At 31.3% G+C, this 20,902-nt stretch overlaps 1 protein-coding gene and 1 long non-coding RNA gene across 3 annotated transcripts in view; one reads left to right on the forward strand and one right to left on the reverse strand.

Annotated features, from left to right (window-relative positions):
• Positions 1-20,902, reverse strand: part of LOC118181823 (microsomal triglyceride transfer protein large subunit-like) — a 129,728-nt gene that overhangs the window by 23,853 nt on the left and 84,973 nt on the right. For both annotated transcript variants that reach the window (XM_085819874.1, XM_085819873.1), the window contains 8 exons: positions 19,184-19,341; positions 16,488-16,653; positions 15,753-15,866; positions 15,362-15,571; positions 10,988-11,202; positions 9,279-9,376; positions 6,272-6,393; positions 5,013-5,204 (listed from right to left, as the gene is read on the reverse strand). In XM_085819874.1, coding sequence (XP_085676000.1) covers positions 5,013-5,204; positions 6,272-6,393; positions 9,279-9,376; positions 10,988-11,202; positions 15,362-15,571; positions 15,753-15,866; positions 16,488-16,653; positions 19,184-19,341 — 1,275 coding nt within the window. The remainder of the gene's footprint in view (positions 1-5,012; positions 5,205-6,271; positions 6,394-9,278; positions 9,377-10,987; positions 11,203-15,361; positions 15,572-15,752; positions 15,867-16,487; positions 16,654-19,183; positions 19,342-20,902) is intronic.
• On the forward strand, positions 3,210-19,485 carry LOC146996099 (uncharacterized). The gene is made up of 2 exons (XR_015041943.1): positions 3,210-3,462; positions 19,233-19,485. It is a non-coding gene; the product is annotated as an uncharacterized LOC146996099 (long non-coding RNA).

The raw sequence follows: 20,902 nt of genomic DNA on the forward strand, positions 1-20,902 counted from the left end.
ATTGCTGTAAACGAGGATACACATGAAGATGAAAACGAAAATAAGAATCATGAGAAGACTGGGAATTACACGTTCAAAGTCACCAGAGAAAGAAAATTTCAAAACTCAAACTGGTCAGTTGACTCAGGTGCTACTTGTCATATGACCGATAACATAAACTTTTTCACCAAATTGAATAGAAGCAAAACTGAGCAGATAACCTGCTCAGCACGCAGATGCTAACAGCACGCAGATGAAGTCCGAAGGTATAGGAGAAGGATACTTATACTGTACAGACGACGAAGATAACGAAATAGAAGTGAGACTCGTGGATGTTCTGTACGTTCCTGACTTAGAAGGAGGATTGATATCCGTAAGAAAAATTACAAAGAAAGGATTTACAGTTGAATTTGAAGAAGATATTTGCAGAATAAAGAAGAAAAATAAAACCATAGGAATTGCTAAAGCAGAAGGAAATTTATACGCCATAGTTGAATCGCAAAGAAGAAAAGCCAAAATTGCAACTGCAGAAAGAAGAGAAAATAGTATAGATCTTTGGCACAGAAGGCTAGGACATAGAAATTATGAAGCAATCAAGAGGTTAAAGAATGACGACCTGGCAACCGGAATAAGGATTGACGGAGAAGCCAAAAAGGAAAAAGAATGCGAATGCTGTATCAGAGGCAAAATGACTGAATTGCCGTATCCCAAGCTAAACAACTATAGAGCAAAATCAGTTCTAGACTTGATACATTCAGATATCTGTGGACCAATCGTTATGACATCACTAGGAGGAAAGAAATACTTCATAACATTCATCGACGATCATTCGAGATACACAACGATCTATCTGCTAGCTACAAAAGATGAAGCTATCTCCAAGTTAAAACAATTTGTAACCATGACGAAGAACAAATTTGGAAAGAAGCCAAAAGTCTTAAGAACAGACAATGGAGAAGAATATACAAGCAAAGAGATTGAAGACTATCTAAAGGAAGAGGGAATCGAACATCAAACCTCAGTAGCATATTCACCGCAACAGAATGGTAGAGCAGAAAGAAAAAAATCGATACTTAATGGAAATGACAAGATGCCTGCTACTCGATTCAGGACTCAAAAGAGAATTTTGGGGAGAAGCCGTAATGACAGCCACCTATCTACAAAACAGGCTACCATCAAGATCAGTTGAAAAAACACCGTATGAACTATGGAATAATAAGAAGCCGAATCTAAGCCATATCAGAGTCTTCGGCAGCACAGCTTATTGTCGAGTTCCAAAGCAGAAAAGAAGCAAACTAGACGAAAGAGCAGAAAAAGGAATTCTTGTTGAATATAGTGACCGTACTAAAGGATATAGAATTTACATGCCACATGCAAACAACGTCGTGATCAGAAGAAGCGTAATATTCGATGAAAACAAAAAAGAAGAAATGCCTCATCAATTAAATGATCAGTACGAGGAAATAGAATGGCCTTTTAAAGAAAATAAATTGACAGAACCACGTCCAAATGATATTACAGAGGAAGTAATTGAAACAGAAGAAATTCCCCCATTACACAGAAGATCCCACAGAACGACTAAAGGAATCCCACCAAACAGATTCTCATACATGGCTAAGAATGAAGAAATCAAAGTTCCTAAAGACTGGGAAGAGCTTCAAACTTTTCCTACCAAAGAAAAGGAACTGTGGTTAAAAGCTACGAAAGAAGAAATGGAAGCACTGAAGAGGAACAAAACATGGAAACTAGTCGATCTTCCAAAAGGAAAGAAAGCAATTGGAAACAAATGGACATTTAAAACAAAATCCGACGCTTCAGGAAATATTATCAGATATAAAGCTTGTTTAGTAGCTAAAGGATATTGCCAAAAATTTGGGCACGACTACGACGAAACATTCGCACCAGTCATAAAGTATACAACAATAAGGACTATTTTGGCAATAGCAGCTCAAAAGAAAATGCACGTAAATCACTTCGATGTAAAAACAGTGTTTCTATATGGAGATCTGAAAGAAGATATATATATGAAGCAACCAGAAGGCTACATTTCTGCTTCGGAAGCAAATAAAGTCTGTAAACTGAATAAAAGTATCTACGGACTAAAACAGGCAGCCAGAAACTGGAATCGCAAGATAGCTGAAATTCTGCGCAAACAAGGATACGTTCAAGGAAAGGCTGATCCATGTTCCTTCACACTAATCGAGAAAAATGCAAGAACTTACATAATCGTTTACATTGATGACATATTAGTCGCAAGCGACAAGTGTGAATCAATTCAAGAAGTTGAACGAATTCTCAAAGAATATTTCGACATTCGAAATCTTGGAGAAGTGTCTACATATCTAGGAATTGAAATCGAAAGAGAAAAAGATGAAAGCTTTAAACTTCATCAAGCTAACAAGATTAAGAGTATGATCGAAAAATTCGACGGAGAGTCACCAAAGAAACTAAGTTATACACCCATGACTACGAATTTTATGAAGAACCAAAACAACCAGGATGACGTTTTTCCCGATAATCAGAAGTATAGGGAAGCAGTGGGAGCACTTTTATATTTAGCAACAGTATCAAGACCTGACATAGCAAATTCTGTTGGAATACTTAGCAGAAAAGTAGAAAATCCATCAACATCGGACTGGAACGGTATCATTAAAATCATACGATATTTGAGAGCGACAATTAATTACAAATTACATCTAAAATCCAATGGTGCACCAGTCATCAAAGCTTACAGTGACGTTGATTGGGCAGGAGATACCTCTGACAGAAAATCGACATCCGGATATATATTTCAAATAGGAAACAGTACGGTATCATAGGGAAGCAAGAAACAAAACTGTGTCGCCCTATCTTCGACAGAAGCCGAATACATCGCTCTAGCCTTAACATTGCAGGAGCTACAATGGATTAGACAACTGATGGGAGATTTAGGTTTTGCTCAACAGAAAGCTAACATCGTATTCGAGGACAATATATCATGCATAAATCTTTCCCGAAAAGAGAAAGGAAGCAGTTACACCAAACACATCGATGTGAAATATCACTACGTATGTGATCTACAAAATCAAGGGATTGTTAAATTAATACACTGCAACAGTAAAATGATGTATGCAGACATGTTCACGAAACCTTTGCCAAGACAACAGCTGGAATTTTTATTAAAAAGGAATCGGCCTTACTTTGGACAGAACAGCTCATCGAGTGGGAGATTGTGGAGCAATTCATAACGACAGTGATGAGGTTGTGCAACTCCCTTAGTTTCCCCCTCACCCCCGCTAACTGTGATTGGACTTGATCCAAAAAGAAGGAGAAACATTCTTTCCTTGTATGACTCGCTTCTCGCGTTATGCAATGGATAGTAAACAACGCTTGTAACCATCGCTATTTTTTCTCTTCTAATACCTAATAAATATGTTATTTTGTGTTTGCTAAATATAATGATCGTGTTCCTTACATCGGCAGCTTGGATTACACTTTATTAAGGTAAGAACTTTAATTCTGTTTTATTCATCTGCTCGTCTCGATTTAGCGAAGTTGTAACAGTAAACAAAAATGAACCACGAATACCTTCAATAATAAATGCGTCAATGTGCTTTTCCACCCACTATAATCTTCTCAGCCATCTACGCAATATCGAAAGCTGTTAAAAGTTCCAGTGTCTTCATCTACGCATTTTAAAACTATTACACATATATATATATGTATAAATCTTCAAATTTTACAGTATCTTTTGGAGGAAGTATTTTTTATATTAAAAATATGTAAAAATGGCCAAACAAATTTATGGCTATTAAGAAATTTTCCTCCGTTGTTGTTGTTGCTTATGTTTACTTGTCTGACGTAGTCAACCCAAGCCCACAAAATACCTTGTGGCAAGGAGCGCAAGATTACACCTGTCGTTGGAAATAGCCTTGAGCACCTAACTGGTGACAGTGCAATTTGCCTCAGTTCTGCTCCCAATTGTAATAGAGAGTACCCGGGGGGGGGGGTTGGTAACGGAGGACGGAGACGCCTGATGTCTAACAGAGGTAAACAGGCATGTGTCCCGTGCCCTCAACTAACCAGGAACAACTCCCTGAGGCCTAAAGAGGCCGCCTTGGGAGGGGGAACGGGTCCGAGGCTCTCCCAACCTTCTCCCCTTCCACCAAACCACACGAGAGGACTTTCGACTCGCCACATATTTAGAGTGCCGCCATGCCACACTGACAATATACATTTACAAACATCCATGCCTTCTCCGGGATTCGAATCCGGGCCCTTCTGCACGGCAGTCAGTGGCGCTAACTACTATATCAGTTGGGCGGCATTTTCCTTAATAAAATATTTCTGCTACACAGAATTTGTTCATGATTTCAGCTCTTTATTATTATTATTATTATTTTGTTTTTTGTTTTTTTACTGTTCATTGAAAATTTCTTATTTATTGTATAAAGATAGACAGATACTAAGCAGCACCTAAAAAAGGAAGATGAAGAGTAAAAAAGAAATTTTAACATTTTTATGACCAGAATATGAATATAAGATTCAAAACACTTCATTTTTAACATAAACTTCTAATAAATTAATCTTCTATCTGTCTGTACTTTGGGAATGATCCAGTTTCATCAGAAAAATATTTGGCTAATTAACTTGAACATACTATGTCAACTCAAAAGCTCATTAAGAGAATGAGTAACATGCTGAAGCAAAATATACTCATTCTCAGTACCACTTCTTTACCGTCTACTGATTTTTTACTCTTGAGGACTCCAAACTGCTTGTACATGCTTCTAAGTAGGTAACCATTTTAGCTGTCATTTGTTGATGTTTTATCTCTCATCAGGCCAACAAGCAAACATGCACTGATACCTCAGAATGAAAGAATTTGAAGTTATTGGAATACAGCAAATCTTTAATCTATCTGCCTAACGGAACAGTTACTTTCATGGAGGACTTTCTAAAAGAAGCTTACAGATAAGAAAAAAACCCAATACAGCCAGTCCTTTCATTTGCAACCTGAAAAGTCCAATTAAAAATAGTTAATATTGCCTTACCTGTAAAGCTGGAGTAGGTTCACTACCTGCAGCTGACCATACTAGCCCCATAAGTTCAGCTGTTCCTGTGAAAAATATATATGGTCGCAGATGGACTCCTAATACTGATAGCTGCATGCCTGCAGAATGTTCTTCTGGATTAGCTTTCTGTTCTTCATCTGTTAAGCCAAATCCTTCAACAAATAGTCCTAACTGAATATATCAATAACAAGTTTGTGTCATGCATTAAAAATATGTATATTTAAACATGATTAAAATCACTTTATGAGATTTGGCAGTATTAGGTGATAAATGTTATATAAATTTATGAACTAAAAACTAGACCAAAATTTAGGAAACAGATCAGATAGGCTAATAATGGAAACAAAATTCTTTAACAGAACTTAATAACTAGACAAATTCACTATGGGATATTTTGAAAGACTTTCAACAAAGTATAAAAATTATATCCATGCCAGAAATTGAATTTGGTTATCAAAAAGCCAGCAGTATGTAATTTTTTTTTTTTTTTTTTGTTTTTGTTGTTAAATGGAAGAAAGAAATTCACAGGGTAGTAGTGCAAATGGAATTAGAAGCATCTTTTAACTGCTTGACCCAATGCCCAATTTTGAACCAAGAGCATTTGTGTGTAAAAGCTTCAGTTCCTGTGATCAGAAACACATTCCGCCATCTCGTTAGCCAGTCTATGGCAGACATCAAAAGAGGCATTCCAGCAGCATTTTCAAGAGCGTCAGGATTAAGTAAATGCATTCTGATAAATGTAACTTTCAAGGTTATTGCATAATAATTTTTTACATTTCAAACAAAATTACCTCATACCATTTTCCATGAACATAGAAATATACCATCAAATGTATAGTTTGCTTGAAATTACAAGTTATTTTGCAAAGAATTTTAAATCTCCAAAAATTGTCACTTTCATACTTTTTAATTTCTTAATGCAAGCTATAAAGAACTAATTAAGTGCAATAATACTCAAGGGCTAAAAAAGAAATAATCTGAAATACAAATAATCTGATAATGTACAGGCTAAAAAAGAAATAATCTGAGATATATAAAGAGATCTAAATACAAACTGCACAAAACAGATGAAGGTGAATTTTTTTTTTTTTTTTTTTTTTTTTTTTTAATAAAAACAGTGAAATGTCTCGATATAAGTTTCCCCAGATGGAAATAAAATTGGCATTGTTATTAGATAACTAATTCTATGCTTCACAATATTTTTCCCTTAAAAACAAATGGTTATGAAATTCACTTACTGACAGTAAGTGCAAATTTTCTTGATTATTCATTAGGTTCAAATCTAAGCTAGTTCTCCTTAGCATTCCAGTTGGACGCATTTCCATATTTATGCCATATGTGACATTGGCATCATGTGTAGCTAAAAACCACATACAAAATAAGTACATTTATTTACATAATCAGAGCACAAATAATTACTGATTCTGAAAAAGAAGAAAAAAAATCATATAAGGAAGACAAAAGGAATGAAGTTATTTGAAATGATAGACAGATTCATTTTAATGATAAAGTATAATACACATTACTAGTTTTACCTTCATTTATAAGCACTTACTGTAGTGATAGCTTTTCCATGTTTTGTCAGACCTAGCAACATTCATAATTAATAAATCAATGATTTTATTCCTTTCATAAATTTGTTACAGCATTTTGGATGTTTAAAATTGGTAGTTTATATTATTTTTTATTGTATTTATTTACACATAAACTAAATCTATTTGATAAAATTCTCAAGAAAGAAAAATTTTTGTTTAAAGTTTTTATTTTATGTAGCTCATCTAAGTCTAAAAAACTTAACTTCTTCCTGTAACAGAAAGCCTCTCAGAAAATCTTCTATGTCACCAACAGATATATGATTTAAAAAGCGAATTTTTTTTAAAGAAATATATACATATTATCAAAATTTTAAGAAATGCTCACTTGTAAGTTATAAACCATATACTAGAAAAGATAATTATGCTTAGTAATTAATATCAATAAATAATTGATATACCATAATTTCTGGAAGAAACGCTGCAGCGTTTATGTGTTTAAAACTTAAATTTTCAGCCGGTGTGGCATTTCTACCCATGCAGTGCTTAGGTGCACAAAAAAATATTTCCTATGATGTCATTGTGCATAGTTTGAATGACTTTGTTATAGTACATAGTTTGTTATTGTACATAGTTTGGATGACCTTGTCATTGTATAGATTGGTGCTGTTCCCACACAAAAGACCACTCAGTTGCTTTCTGCAAACTTTATTTTGTTTACATTCTTTCCCTTGAATGGACCTAATCTTCTAGGACCAATCCTCTCCCCACCCTGCCTTTTCCATTATAAATCTACTGCAATTTTTTCCAAAGGCGGACACCACCTGCGTTGCAATAACAAATTCTGACATATTTTCCCTTCAGCATAATTCGATTTTTCGTGGCATTCTGCCAGATACAGATCATATCAGTTTGGGTATAAGTACTTGTTGGACAGTTTTTAAGTAAGAAGGGAGTGGAAAATTTTTGAAAATGGCACCTAAACAGCACAGAAGCTATACTGCTGATTTTAAGCTTAATGTAATTTCATGTGCTGAACAAATTGGAAATAGAGTAGCAGCTCGAGAGTTTGAAGTGGACAAGAGATGCATTCGACGTTGGAGAACCGAAAAAGAAGAACTTAAAAATATGCCACAACAGAAAAGAGCCAAAACAAGTGATACTGTAAGGTGCCCGAATCTAGAGGACGACCTTGCAAACTGGATAAAGCAGCAACGAGGAAAGGGAATGGCAATTTCGACTATAAAAATTCGCTTACAAACAAAATTTATGGCAAAACAAATGAACATAAATGATTTAAAGGAGGACCTTGCTGGTGTAGCAGATTTAAGAAAAGAAACAAATATTTCTGTACATGCTAGAACAACAGTAGGGCAACAATTACCAATGGACTGGCAGTATAAAAGGCATCTTTTCTAAAATATGTGACAGATATTATTGATACACACACACAAAAACAAACCTTCTTCCATCACAAATAAAAAATATGGATGAAATGCTGTTAACTTTCGACTCTCTTGCAAACAGAACTGTTGATGAAACTGGTGCAAAAACTGTATCTGTGCTTACGATGGGGCATGAAAGAACATAATTTACATGTGTGTTAGCTTGTGCCACAAACAGTGACAAGCTAAAGTTGATGATCATTTAAAAAAAAAAAAATCTACTCCAAAGGGAGATTTTCCTAATGACATAATTATTTGCGCACACGAGAATGGATGGATGTGCGAAACAATCATGCCTGAGTAGCTACAAAAAGCTTGGTGGTGTCGTAAGGGATCTTTTTTCCAACCAAAAATGTTATTGGTAATGGATTCCATGCGTGCTCATTTACTTGAGTGAGTGGAAATCAGATATAAAAAACTGTCTACGACCATAGCAATAATTCCTGGTGGTTTGACAAAAATCTTACCATTACATTTATCAGGTAATAAATACTTTAAAGTCTGAAAGCAGTAGGAGTGTTGGATGAGTGAAGGATTGCATACGTATACCAGAAGTGGCAAAATGCATAAAGCATTTTATGAAGAAGTTGCAAAGTGGGTAGGAAGTGAATGGAAATCAGTGAAAACATTGTCAATAATAGCAGCGTTCAAAGAAGCTGAAATTATATCTTCAGATAAAGAAACTGTAAAAAGACGATGAATATGACGATCTGGAAGACTTGGAGTTAGATCAGGATTTACTAAATCTTTTTAATTCAGATAGTGAAGAACCAGATTTTGATGGCTTCATTTGATGTACAGTTTGCTGTAATTCCTTTGTAAGTAAAATTTTAAATTTTCTTTTGTTATCCGAATTTAATATCTCGTTGTTGCAATTTTTCATAATATAGTATGAATATGACAAATATGGACTTCTTTAAATATATATAAAGTGGGTAAATATAAGTTTATTCATGAGCGTAAATATATTTTCAACATTTCTTACCTTTTATTTTTTAGTTTCATGTCATGCATTTTTCTTAACTGATTTGCCATATATTAGGACATAGGTCAAGAATTTTCGCCTATACGGTCCACGACGATGTCACGCACGATTTAATTTATTGCCATGTTTCTGCGTAATTAAAATTTTTTTTTCCACCATTTTTCTCGACTGCAGTGTTTACACTAATGTGGCCTTTCTTCTGGAAATTACGGTAATTTTCAACAGAAAAAGAGTAAAGAAAAAATATGTATATGCTAAAGATTTTATGAATATAATTATTTACCTTGTAGTATATTAATAAAACTTGTGGATGATCCATTTTGAGCTAAATTATTATAATTTCCAAATGTGACATTTCGTAACACCTCTTTTACACAAGACCTAAGAGATAATAATAAAATGCTTACATACTTATTTAGAACTCATTAAGAATAAATAACAAAGGATGCTTAATATATTTACATGCCCAGGTGCCAGTAGTTAGTAAGATAAAATGTATAATAGCAGCTAGTATGATGAAAACATGCTTTAAATGCAATTCATTAATATTATATGTTACAAATTTTTTAGTATACTATTTTATTGCGAGATTTTGAATTTATGATAAATGTCATGCTCCAATTTAAAATCCCTAAAGGCATAAATTATTGGCTTTTCCAGCACTAGGAAAAAATACCATTAGAACAGAACAGAATGATGATATGAAAAGATGCATAAATTGATCTGGCAGTGGGCCGAGTATGATATTACCATTTGTTTGAATCATGTTTCTTATTGTTTACAATAAAAAATCAAAAGGCATCTGTTGTAAAATCATTTCTTAAAAAACAAAGACACTACAGTTACAAAGTTACAGTAACAAAAATGCATTTTTATTTTTAAAAAATAAAAATTGTAACATAACTTCAAGGAAAAATAAGTTTGGCAGTGCCGATTTATAATCCATAATTTCAAAAAATTGGCTCTGCCATTCGGTGCAATTTATAAATGGGAGCAAATATTTTCATACATGAAATTTATTTTATGTAAGAAAAAGAGCAACTTAATTACTGAAAATTCAGATGTTTGTCTTAAGATGACTAACTATAAGGCAGACTTGACTAAACTGATGTCAGAAGTTCACCATCAAGGAAGCCATTCATATCGAAAAGAAAATTAAAAGTTCATTCAGTTATGTTTGTTTTCATAATTAGAATTATAGTTTTAACTTTTATGTTAAAATGTATTGTAATTAACAAAATTTATCATATTATTCATCAAGAAAGACTGTTCTAAAATGAAAATAGCACTGACCTAAAAGGTCTTTTTAATGCACACAATTTTGTTTGATTCTGACCCACAGCCAAGAAAAGGTTGCCGAGGCCTGGATTACATCAATCACTATTCGCAGTTGAAAGTTATATCTCAAACTCTTCTAGAAATTTAAAGTGAATAGGAAGAGCATGCACAGTAATCTGAGTGTATAAATGACTGGGTGTAACTATGATATGCATTAATATTGGTTTAGCAATAATCTGTGTTGCTTTAAAATGTTGTAAACTGGAAAAAAAAATTGTTTTAAAACAATTTTTTAAAATTAGTATCTTTGCTGTCTGTATGTTTAAATATATAAAAGAATTACACAAAGGGTAAGAAACAAAAATTTTAGCATTCACAAACCAATTTTAAATAATTTTATAACAATTTTTTTAAATTAATTAAGACACATTTTCAGTTTAACAATAATCTTCATTAGACCTCTTGACAATTGCTAAATTGGAATTTAACATCACTGTAATAAATCAAAAACAATTTTAAGTCTTTCAAAAGTGAAATTCTCCAATTGAATGTTTTCTTGATATAAAGTATATAAAAACTAGTGTAAGTTTCAACAGTGTACAAAAAAATTTTAATTAAAAAGTAATTAATAACATAAGTGTAATAAATCACACACAAAACATAAAATTATTTACACTTTTAGGGCTTTTTAAAAGTAAAAAAAGCTAGTTTTACCTTACAATGTCACTTTTTTGCATAGAAGTATACAATTTTGACAAAACAAGTGTACTGATTTCTGGTTGCTGTTGATCTGATAGTGATAATACTATATTTCCAATAGTTTCTATGGTTGGGTTGCTTCTTATCAAAATTTCAGCAGCTAGTACACGTGCAGCGGGTTCTTGATGAGGCCAAAACTGATTATAAACTTTTAATAAAACATCATTCACCTAAAAAACCACTGAAATGTATTTTGAAAGACTACACATATAAACACATTTATCAAGATCAGTTAAAAACACAGTATAACAAAAATATTATATAATAAATAAAAGCTCATATGAATTTTTGACATTATATTTTACCCTTACAGCAGATTCTGAAATCTGTAGCTTAAGAAAAATAAATTTCAGACTATATACTGAAATCAGTAAAATACGACTTCTTTCCCTTTAAAAGGAAGCTTATTGTAAGAACTAAAATAAAACTGAGTTTATCTTTAAAAGTATAAATTCCATGTATGCAACTTAAAAAATGAAATTAAAAAATCTCCTTTATTCATATCAACATTTTATGAGCAATTCAGTTATTACTTTTATCAAAAAAAAAAAAAAAACTCCCATCAAACTACTATTTATAACGAACAAATCTTTTGGTCCCTTCCAATTTCCTATACACTATGTTATTTTATACTACCATAGCAAACCTGCAGAGGTATGAAAATCAGATATACAAAACTGTATAGATATCTTCACTTAAAAATTTATGTTTTTTATATTTTTCCAGGATTTTTGAAAGTTTAAACCTCTGAAAGGTTTCAGATTTTAACGGTCACACAAAAGAGTTTGTCAAGATTTATTACGCTTTTGATGAGCTCGCAGTCTACCAGTCTGCTCTTAAACTCACTTCTGATAATGCTTTTTCTTTTTGTCTTTTTAGCTTTATTATTAAGCATCGTTTTCTTTGCACTCTCACCACAATCAGTTCAGAAAAAAAAAAAAAATTAAGTTGAATAACAGCATACATTTTGAATTCCCGATGCAGTGTTCAGTGTTGAAATACGCTTTATTTTTTTCAGTCTTTTCTCAGTTCATCATATCAATATTCAATTTTCTTAGTAAAATGGTTTAACAAATTTTTTTTTATTATTAACTTTTTATGTGTTGACTTTATTAAATATCATGTTCTTCACACTTACACCACATAAAGTTCAAATCAACAGCAAAATCACAAAGATTTAAATTCACAAAAGATTTCATATCCCAATAGAATGTTAAAGGTTGCTATACATAATTTTATATTAACTACATCATTTCTTTAAAAACTAGCCGCTGAAATGGCCAGCCCCTAAAGTAGTTATCATAATAAAGGAAAGGTATATAATGATTTTAATGAGTCCTGCTAGTGTAATTTCATAAACATATTGAATATTTCTAATTAGACATCTCATGGTTTTAATACATGTTTATTTAAACAAATCACATTACAAAGTAGAAAAAAAATTTCTTAAAAACTGTGTTTATTGCTTTTAAATTGCTTAGTCTATTACTCAATAACCTTCCAGATTAAATTTGGAAGTATATTAGACTTTACTGAATGGCAACATGCAAGCACATAGAAGATAACAGTATTTTATTTCCAGCCATGTTAACACATTGCTTTCATAAAGCCAAGTTTGTTAATTAAAACTGAAAGATAAATATGTTACATTTTTCCTAATAGCAACACTCTCGCATGCTAGAAGTAAAACGTTTTATTTTGAACAGTGTTGCTATGGCTCACTTCCAAATTGTTGAGTTTATTAATTAAAAATTCATTAAAATTTCACAAAATATGAAATAAATAATAAAACAAATTCAGAATTAGGGTTCCAAGTGCACATGTTTAGGTGGATGACTACATTATTCAAAATTTGATGGGCATAGGTACCGTCATTTTTTCACAATGCAAGGAAACATACATGCAAATTCTTCAAAACTTAATTTCTTTAAAAATAATACAGAGCAATAATATTTGGTGGCATTAATTTGAAAAGTGATACACCATTTATAGTGAACCAACACAAAACCCATTCCGAGACTAATAGCCCCTTTGAGGCTGAACACTAACCTTGCAAATCATCCATGTTTAGGATGTAAAAATCCACATTTTATCCATAAAAGAAAACATCTTAATGTTACTTCTCTTTTATCTTCACCCCCCCCCATTTTTCTCTAAGCTTGAAACAAAGAGTCTGCAACAAAGAATATGAATGGCTTTTGGATTACATTCAGATTCTTGAACAGTCTCAGTTGCAGCTGTTTTCGAGGCTGATGCTATGATGGAAATTTATAAAGGTTACTGAATCTTGGATCTGTAATTATAGGTAAAATTTTCTGCAATCTGCATCACACAAGTAAAAAATTACAGATTATTTTCATTTGGCAGTATTTTTTGTTATTCATCTTTAATATTTTTGTATTGCTATGGATAAAATAATTATTCATAATTATAATAGGCAATTCAAAAGAAGGATTATTATATATATATATAATATATCATTGCTTTCATCAATATCATTGCTTTCAATGATATGTTTCTCTGTAATTTATCATGTAAAATTATTAATGCATAATGAAATTGAAAAAATACAACCAACAAATTAATAACTATGTTAATAATAACTGTAATTAGATCTGTATATGATTTTTTAAAATTATTATTAAATATAAATTAAGATTTATTATTAATTACTTTTGGTAAATATGACAATATTTTTGAGGGGGGTATGATTATTTAATTTTTACATATTTTTATGAAATAATCCATTTTTCTCATTGGACTGGATATAGCGAACCAAACTTTTGGTCATCATATGGGTTTGCTATATCAAGATTTGACTTCATATACATTTATCTATTTTAGTAATGTAAATTTTGATTAAACGTTAATGAACAGCCAAGAACTAGTTCATATTTTGAAAAGAAAACAAGTGTAATAGGCATGGTTCATTCATTTTCTTGATTTCCAATTTTTTTTTTTTAAAAAAAGATGAATTACTTTAAATATATATGCAGTCTGTTTTAAATTTTGCTGAAACAGATTGCTAAAAACAGCAAAGATGTGCACATGTCCAAAAAGTAATCTGCACAAAATCTAAATGAAATTTTGTTTGGTCCTCTGAAAAGCACAATATGTCTATTTTAAGAGAAAGTACTACTTGATTCAGATTACAGTCAAAAGTCGTTAATCCAGACACCCATAATCCGGAATGATCTATAATCCGGACCTGAAAGCTACAAACTTTCTGCGCATGCGTCAGTGCATAATGCGTTGACTCGTGCGCCTAATACCTTTGCGCATGCGCATATACGTGTACGCATGCACATATGTTTAACGCATGTGCGTTTAATGTATAACGGACAGTATAAGCTAAGCTAAAATTATCTAATTATCTATTTCAGTTAATGTTGCAGATTGCGTTGTTCCTTAATCTTCGAACTGGATCCAGCTTATTATTTTTTGCAGACGGTTAGAGCAATTTTATAAAAGTAAGTTCGAACTTTCGATTATGTCAAATAGAATTTCCGATGCTAGATCTACAAAGGGAAAGCATGTTTCGATGTCCATCAAACAAAAAGTGGAATTGCTGAAAAAAATGGATAAAAGCTCCTTTGTTTCTCTAACCATTCTGAAATCTGTTTATCAATTTCACACTGCTCTGCGCGGGGGGCAGGCGAACGTCGCGGGGCACAATGAACTGGAAGTTGATCTGTCAGCACTATCCTTTTCAGGGCAGATGTTTTTATTTTATTCAGCTTATATTTCCTTACTAAATGTAGTATTTTATATTGATGTACTCTGTCTTTTATATGATTTAAATCAAATTCCTCGTCATTATAAACATCACGAATACAAATCAAATAGTTTTCTGGTTGCAATTTTCTAATTTCGACTATGCGTAATGTATGCTTTACGCATGCGCTCATTGAAAGAAATGTTTAAATAAAGTAAACAAATAAATATTAAGCTTTTTTGTTGTAAATTTTGATACCCTTAAAATTGCTCTTTATTTCATAAATTATGGTTTCATATTTTTAATTTTATAATTTCTGCATGCCATCTTACCATATTTAAACTGATGATCTATGATCCGGAAAAATCGATAATCTGGAATCGCCAAAGTCCCGACGAGTCCGGATTAAAGACTTTTGACTGTATTATTTAATGCTCTTTAATTCAAAAATAAATAAATAAACATAAACAGGCTAGTAGCTAATTAAAATATTTGTACAGTGAAAGTAATAAAAATAAAATAAGTAAACAATAAAATAATGTAATTTCATAAAATATTAAAAGGAATGCAAAAGAAAGCAAAAATTATATTTTACATGCAAACAACAGTCTAACCTCTCTGGTGAAATGCTGCTCACCAATATCTTTTATGGCTTCCAAAGATACAAGTCCAAGAATTCCCCCTTTCTTAATATATTCCAGGAGTGTAGGTATATGTTGAGGCAAAGCAGCATTTCGTAATGCAAGTATATGATTCAAGATGCATCCAGCATGATCGCATTCAGACAATTCTCGCAGCAACATATCACTGACACTTTGTACAATCTAAAATAAAGGAAACATAGTTTAGTATTTAAAAATGAGTAATGAAGAAAATATTGCAAAATTTCTCATTACAAAAAATTGCTAATTTGTTAAAAATGTTCATGTTTAACTTTTAAATTACCACCACATTAGGCACAAAAACCAGTTTTTAAAAATAAAATATTAAAATAAAAAAACATACCAAAGAATTCATGTTTTTTGGATTATTTCGGGAATATGTCTTCGCCAAAGATGATAATGATATTAACATTGTAGCTCGTAACTTTTCACTCTTAATCTTTCTGTTAAAAAGTTTCTGAAAAACAAATAAAAACAAAAGTATTGAAATAAGTAAATTTAAATGTCTAAGTAAATTACAAAAATTATTTTATTGTGTTTTATTATAATTGACTAATAATAGACCTGATTACTAAACATAAATGTTCAGAGTAAGTATGTATGATAATTTTGTGATATAAATTTTGTTCGAATCAGCTTTGTTAAATATATGTCTGCTCATCACTCCAAAAGTTAAATTGTCAGTTAAAGTTATAAATATCTTCTTGAATAGTATAAAAAATAAATCAAATCTCAAAATACCACTAAACAGACGTAACTGGCTGAAAAAAAAAATTCACTTTATAAAAATTAATAATTATAAAATTTCTCTAAATCTATAGAATTTGTAAAAACCATTTTAGTTTATCCTTTTTTCAGCTATGAAAATAACTGAACTGCAATAATTAATCCTTTCAAAGAATTAAGTAATTTAACTAAAAATTCTGAAGTATACGTCTCAAGGGTAAATTTTTTAGATACAATTTACAGGTTCAGTATTTCATAATGTAAGATACAATATAAGCAAACTGGGTGGATACTAATTGGTTAATTATAAAATAAATCACTCTTGGTATAAATATAAAACCATTATATTTACCAAAAGTTTTGTGATAGTAACTTCATTTGGGTAAGGAACAGTTGCAAGGCACAGCAAGAAACGTTCAGCTATTTCAATATCTTTACTTTCAAAATCTATTAACTGAAATGCTACATCTAATGAATCATCTGTTTGAGCAGCAGCTAGTATATCAAGCAACTGAGTTCTGTGAAATAAAAATTCAAATCAGTTATTATTTATACATACAAATTAACTAAAATGGAGTTTTATAAACAATAAATTTCCATACAAAATATATAACAATACAATATTTATCTACTCATTTATTATCATTGCTCAGGAGAAATTTACTATTTTTCGAAAAAAATACAAAATTTTAAATTGTATACAATATGTAAATGTAAAATATGTACAATATTTGTTGCATATACTTAAAAATTATATCATGATTAAAAAAGTGAATAAATCAACAAAAAAATCAAAAATCTTAATGCAGATTTACTCTACGAAATTTTTCATTGAAAATAAATATGTATGAAGAAAGAATAAGTGAATACAGTCACTACAATCCTGTATGAATGTTATATGTTTAACAGACGTGCTTAGCTTTTATAACTTACTTGAATTAGCCAAATTGCATATGTCAAAAATAAAACTGAATTAATTCTTGTATGTAGCCAGACAGAGGTTTAACTAATTATTAATTTAAAGTGACACTGTGTCCATAAAAAAATGTGAGTATATTTATACTTTCTTTACATCCATGTGTTTATCAATTTACTATATAATAACTTAAAAACTTGAAGCGGTTAAAATTAATATAAACTCATAATTTAAAAAAATCTAAGAAGATTATTTTACTGCCTTTTATCCCACAATGATGCTCCTAAGCAATGATGAAGGGGTTGAAAATTTTCATTACATGTAAATTGAAGCAATACATACAGTAACTTTAAAAATAACTTTTCCGTGAATTAAAAATAGAAAAGGTATATGATATATATATGTGTGTGAATTTTTTAATTGCTTAGCTCTTAACAACTTTAATTTTCTATTTATTATATTACATTTACTGCTGACATCAAATGCTGTATAAGCAATTATTTCAGATGCACAGGACATGCAGTGCTTTTTTTTTTTTTTAAAAAAAAAGCTAGATTTTTTTATTATTTATTTTCAAGCTCTCAAAATTTAACATAAAAATAAAGAACTGATTTCTACATTATGCTTTATATAGTCTTGAAAGATAAAAAGCCTATCACCAGAAATGCAATAATACACATAAGTCATCTCAGGCATTTCAGAAAATGCCATTAGGGGGGCAGATGTAGTGGACACCTATTAAGAATACAAACTTCAGAATAAAATCTAATTTACCCAATGGCTAAATTTTCATTCAACTCCTACTGTTCAAAGCATTAATTCCAACTGTATCAACAACATGACAAAAGAGATTATTTTGTTAAACCACTCTAGCTAATTGGTGTGGTGGTGTATTTAATTATGGCAAAGCACATTAGGGCTATCTGCCTAAGGGGAGGGATGCCTTCATGGAGGACTTTCTATGGGAAACTGGCTCGTATACACGTTACACATAGGGAAAACCACGAAAACACCCATGCACCCAGCTTGTTCGCGGGATTCGAACCTCAGACCGAACTACCAGTGTTCAGCGACTTTACCACTCGGCTGCTGGTGGGCCTCTAGCTAATTGGAAAAATTAAACTTGATATATTGCACAAAAAATGAGTAAAATATTTTTTTAATAAATGGAATGTCTCTAAGATCACACTATTTTTAAGACTGAAATTTATGCTTATATTCCATTAAAAAATCTACAGCCAACAATCACCTAACAATGATTTAAATCTACAAGTAACAATATCATTTAACAATAATTTAAATCAAAACTTTTTTTTCTAAAACTTTTCTTAAGACTTATCTTAATGAAAAAAATTGTCAAAACTTTTGGTGTATGTATAATAAATGTTATGCAATTTATTATTATTATTATTTTGAAAATAAATGTCAAATGCATAAAATCTAAATTCATTAAAAAGTTAGTGAGCAGCAGTTCTTGTATTATATTGATTATACTGACACTTTTTGTAATATGCTACAAGTATTATGACGAGAGTGCAATATTATCTCAATGGCAGCTTAATTAATTAAGACAAAGCATATAACAGTTATATGCCTAAAGATAGGGAAGACTTCATTAAGAATTTTTCTAAGACATACTAGTCTTATTTATATTGCACCAGTGGGGAACCAATGAAAACTATATGCAATCAGTCTGTGCATTGAAATCTGAACATAAGTTGATCTACCAGTATTTAGCAGCGTGTTACAATTGGCAACCAGTGGGCATATTATTTGGATAGATAAAAACTCTCATTGTCTAAGTAAGTTTATAATAAATATTTCAAATGATTCTATAACCCACAGTAACTTTTACATGACTCACTAAGGGGCTCTAACTTTTTTTTTGATTTTTTTCTTTAACTTACATGACTTAGAAGTTAATGAAGAACTCAAACCAAACTTCTTTAATTTATACAACTTCTAGTTAAATAACTAGAAATGTCTGAAGTTACTCTATAATGTGACATTTACTGCTTACACACTTTTTCTTTTAAAAATCCACAAGAAGTTAAAATAAAAATAAATAAAAAGTAAAAAAATCTCAAGATATATTATGGTAAATTATAGAAAATTGAAGAGGTTTATATTACAGAATCTTTTCATCTGTATTTTTGAATGTCATCAGTAATTCTTTTTTAGATGCTCTACGAAAGCCATCAAGTAACTTTAAGAATCCAGCAGCAGATCTGACTTGTCCCAAGTTCTCTGGAAGTAAGTTTTTGCCATACTCTCCAATCAGTTCAGACAGCTAAAAAGGAAAGCAAATGTTATCTTCATATAAGAGTGAAAATATGTCCAAAACTATAGGGCTAATACTTGTATAATAATATTATATGCATAAATTTTGATGGTGTATCAATAAAATTCATAGAGATTAAAACATTTCATTACATGTTCTTCTTTTACTTAAACAAAGGTCATAAAGATATAACAAATCTAAATTATTTAGAAATCATTTAAAAAATAACATTTTCTGTGATTCATGGCAAAAGAAATGTAATTTACATAAGATGGCATTACTAGTTTTAAATCCTACTGGGCAATCTTGTAAATATATTCATGTAAAAGCACTAGTATTTCCATCTAAAAATCAGTCTGTTTCATTTCACTAAAATGTAAACAACAAACTTTCTTTGTGCTCAAACCATTGTCAACCTTTGTACCAATAAAAAAAAAAATTTGCCGGAAGCGCTTCATTTTTTTGTTTTAATTTGAAAAAAAAAAAAAAAAAAAAAAAAAAAAAATGGCAGCTTATGGACATCGATTGCTGAAGCATATGGGGAACATGCTCCATCAATAAAAACATGTGAGTACTGGTTCCGATGTTTTAAAAGTGGCGATTTTGACACTGAACCAAGATTCATGCCAAACTCAAGAGGAGCTCGCCAAAACCTTGGGAGTGACTCAACAAGCGATTTCAAAGCGTCTCAAGGCCATGGTATAGTACAAAAACAAGGAAACTGGGTTCCGTATGAACTCAAGGCCAAGAGATGTTGAACGCTGTTGTTTCACGTGTGCACAACTGCTCCAAAGGCAAAATTGGAAGGTGTTTTTGCATCAAATCATGACGGGTTTTTGAATCAAATCATGAAAAATGGATCTACTATGGCAACCCAAAGTGCAGAAAATTGTGGGGTAAGACCAGCCATGCATCAACTTTAATGGCCAAACCAAATATTCATGGCAAGAAGCTAATGTTCTGTTGGGATCAGGTTGGAGTGATCTATTATGAACTACTCTAGCCTTACGAAACCATCACTAGGGAACATTACAAACAAGAGTTGATGTAACTGAGCTCAGCATTGAAACTCAAATGCCCCCAATATGCCAAAAGACGTGAAAAGTGATGTTTCAGCACGACAACACTCGTCACATGCTGCAAAAGTCGTCAAGGAAACTTTGGAGGCGGCGCTTCAATGGAATGTACTATCCCACCCGCCGTATTCACCAGACATTACTCCTTCCAACTTCCACCTGTTCCGGTCAATGACTCATGACTGGGCCAAGCAGCTCTTCACTTCATACGAAGAAGCCATAAATTGGGTCGGTTCTTGGATCACCTCAAAAGACGAGGAATTTTTTAAAAGCAGAATTTGTATGCTACCTGAAAGATGCGGAACAGTCGTAGCTAACGATGGACAATACTCTGAATAAAGTGCATTCTTTTAGACACTCAGAATAAAGCTTCAAAGTAAAAAAAAAAAAAAAAAAAAAAAAGCTCAAAACTTATTTTTACACCCATTATACTTGAATTTTACATTCACCACAAATTAATTCTTTCATTTATTTATTTATGTATTTTATATTTA

The sequence above is a fragment of the Stegodyphus dumicola genome, chromosome 7 (assembly GCF_044657685.1).
Source record: "Stegodyphus dumicola isolate Sdum_Otavi_A_Nest chromosome 7, ASM4465768v1".
NCBI lineage: Eukaryota > Metazoa > Arthropoda > Arachnida > Araneae > Eresidae > Stegodyphus > Stegodyphus dumicola.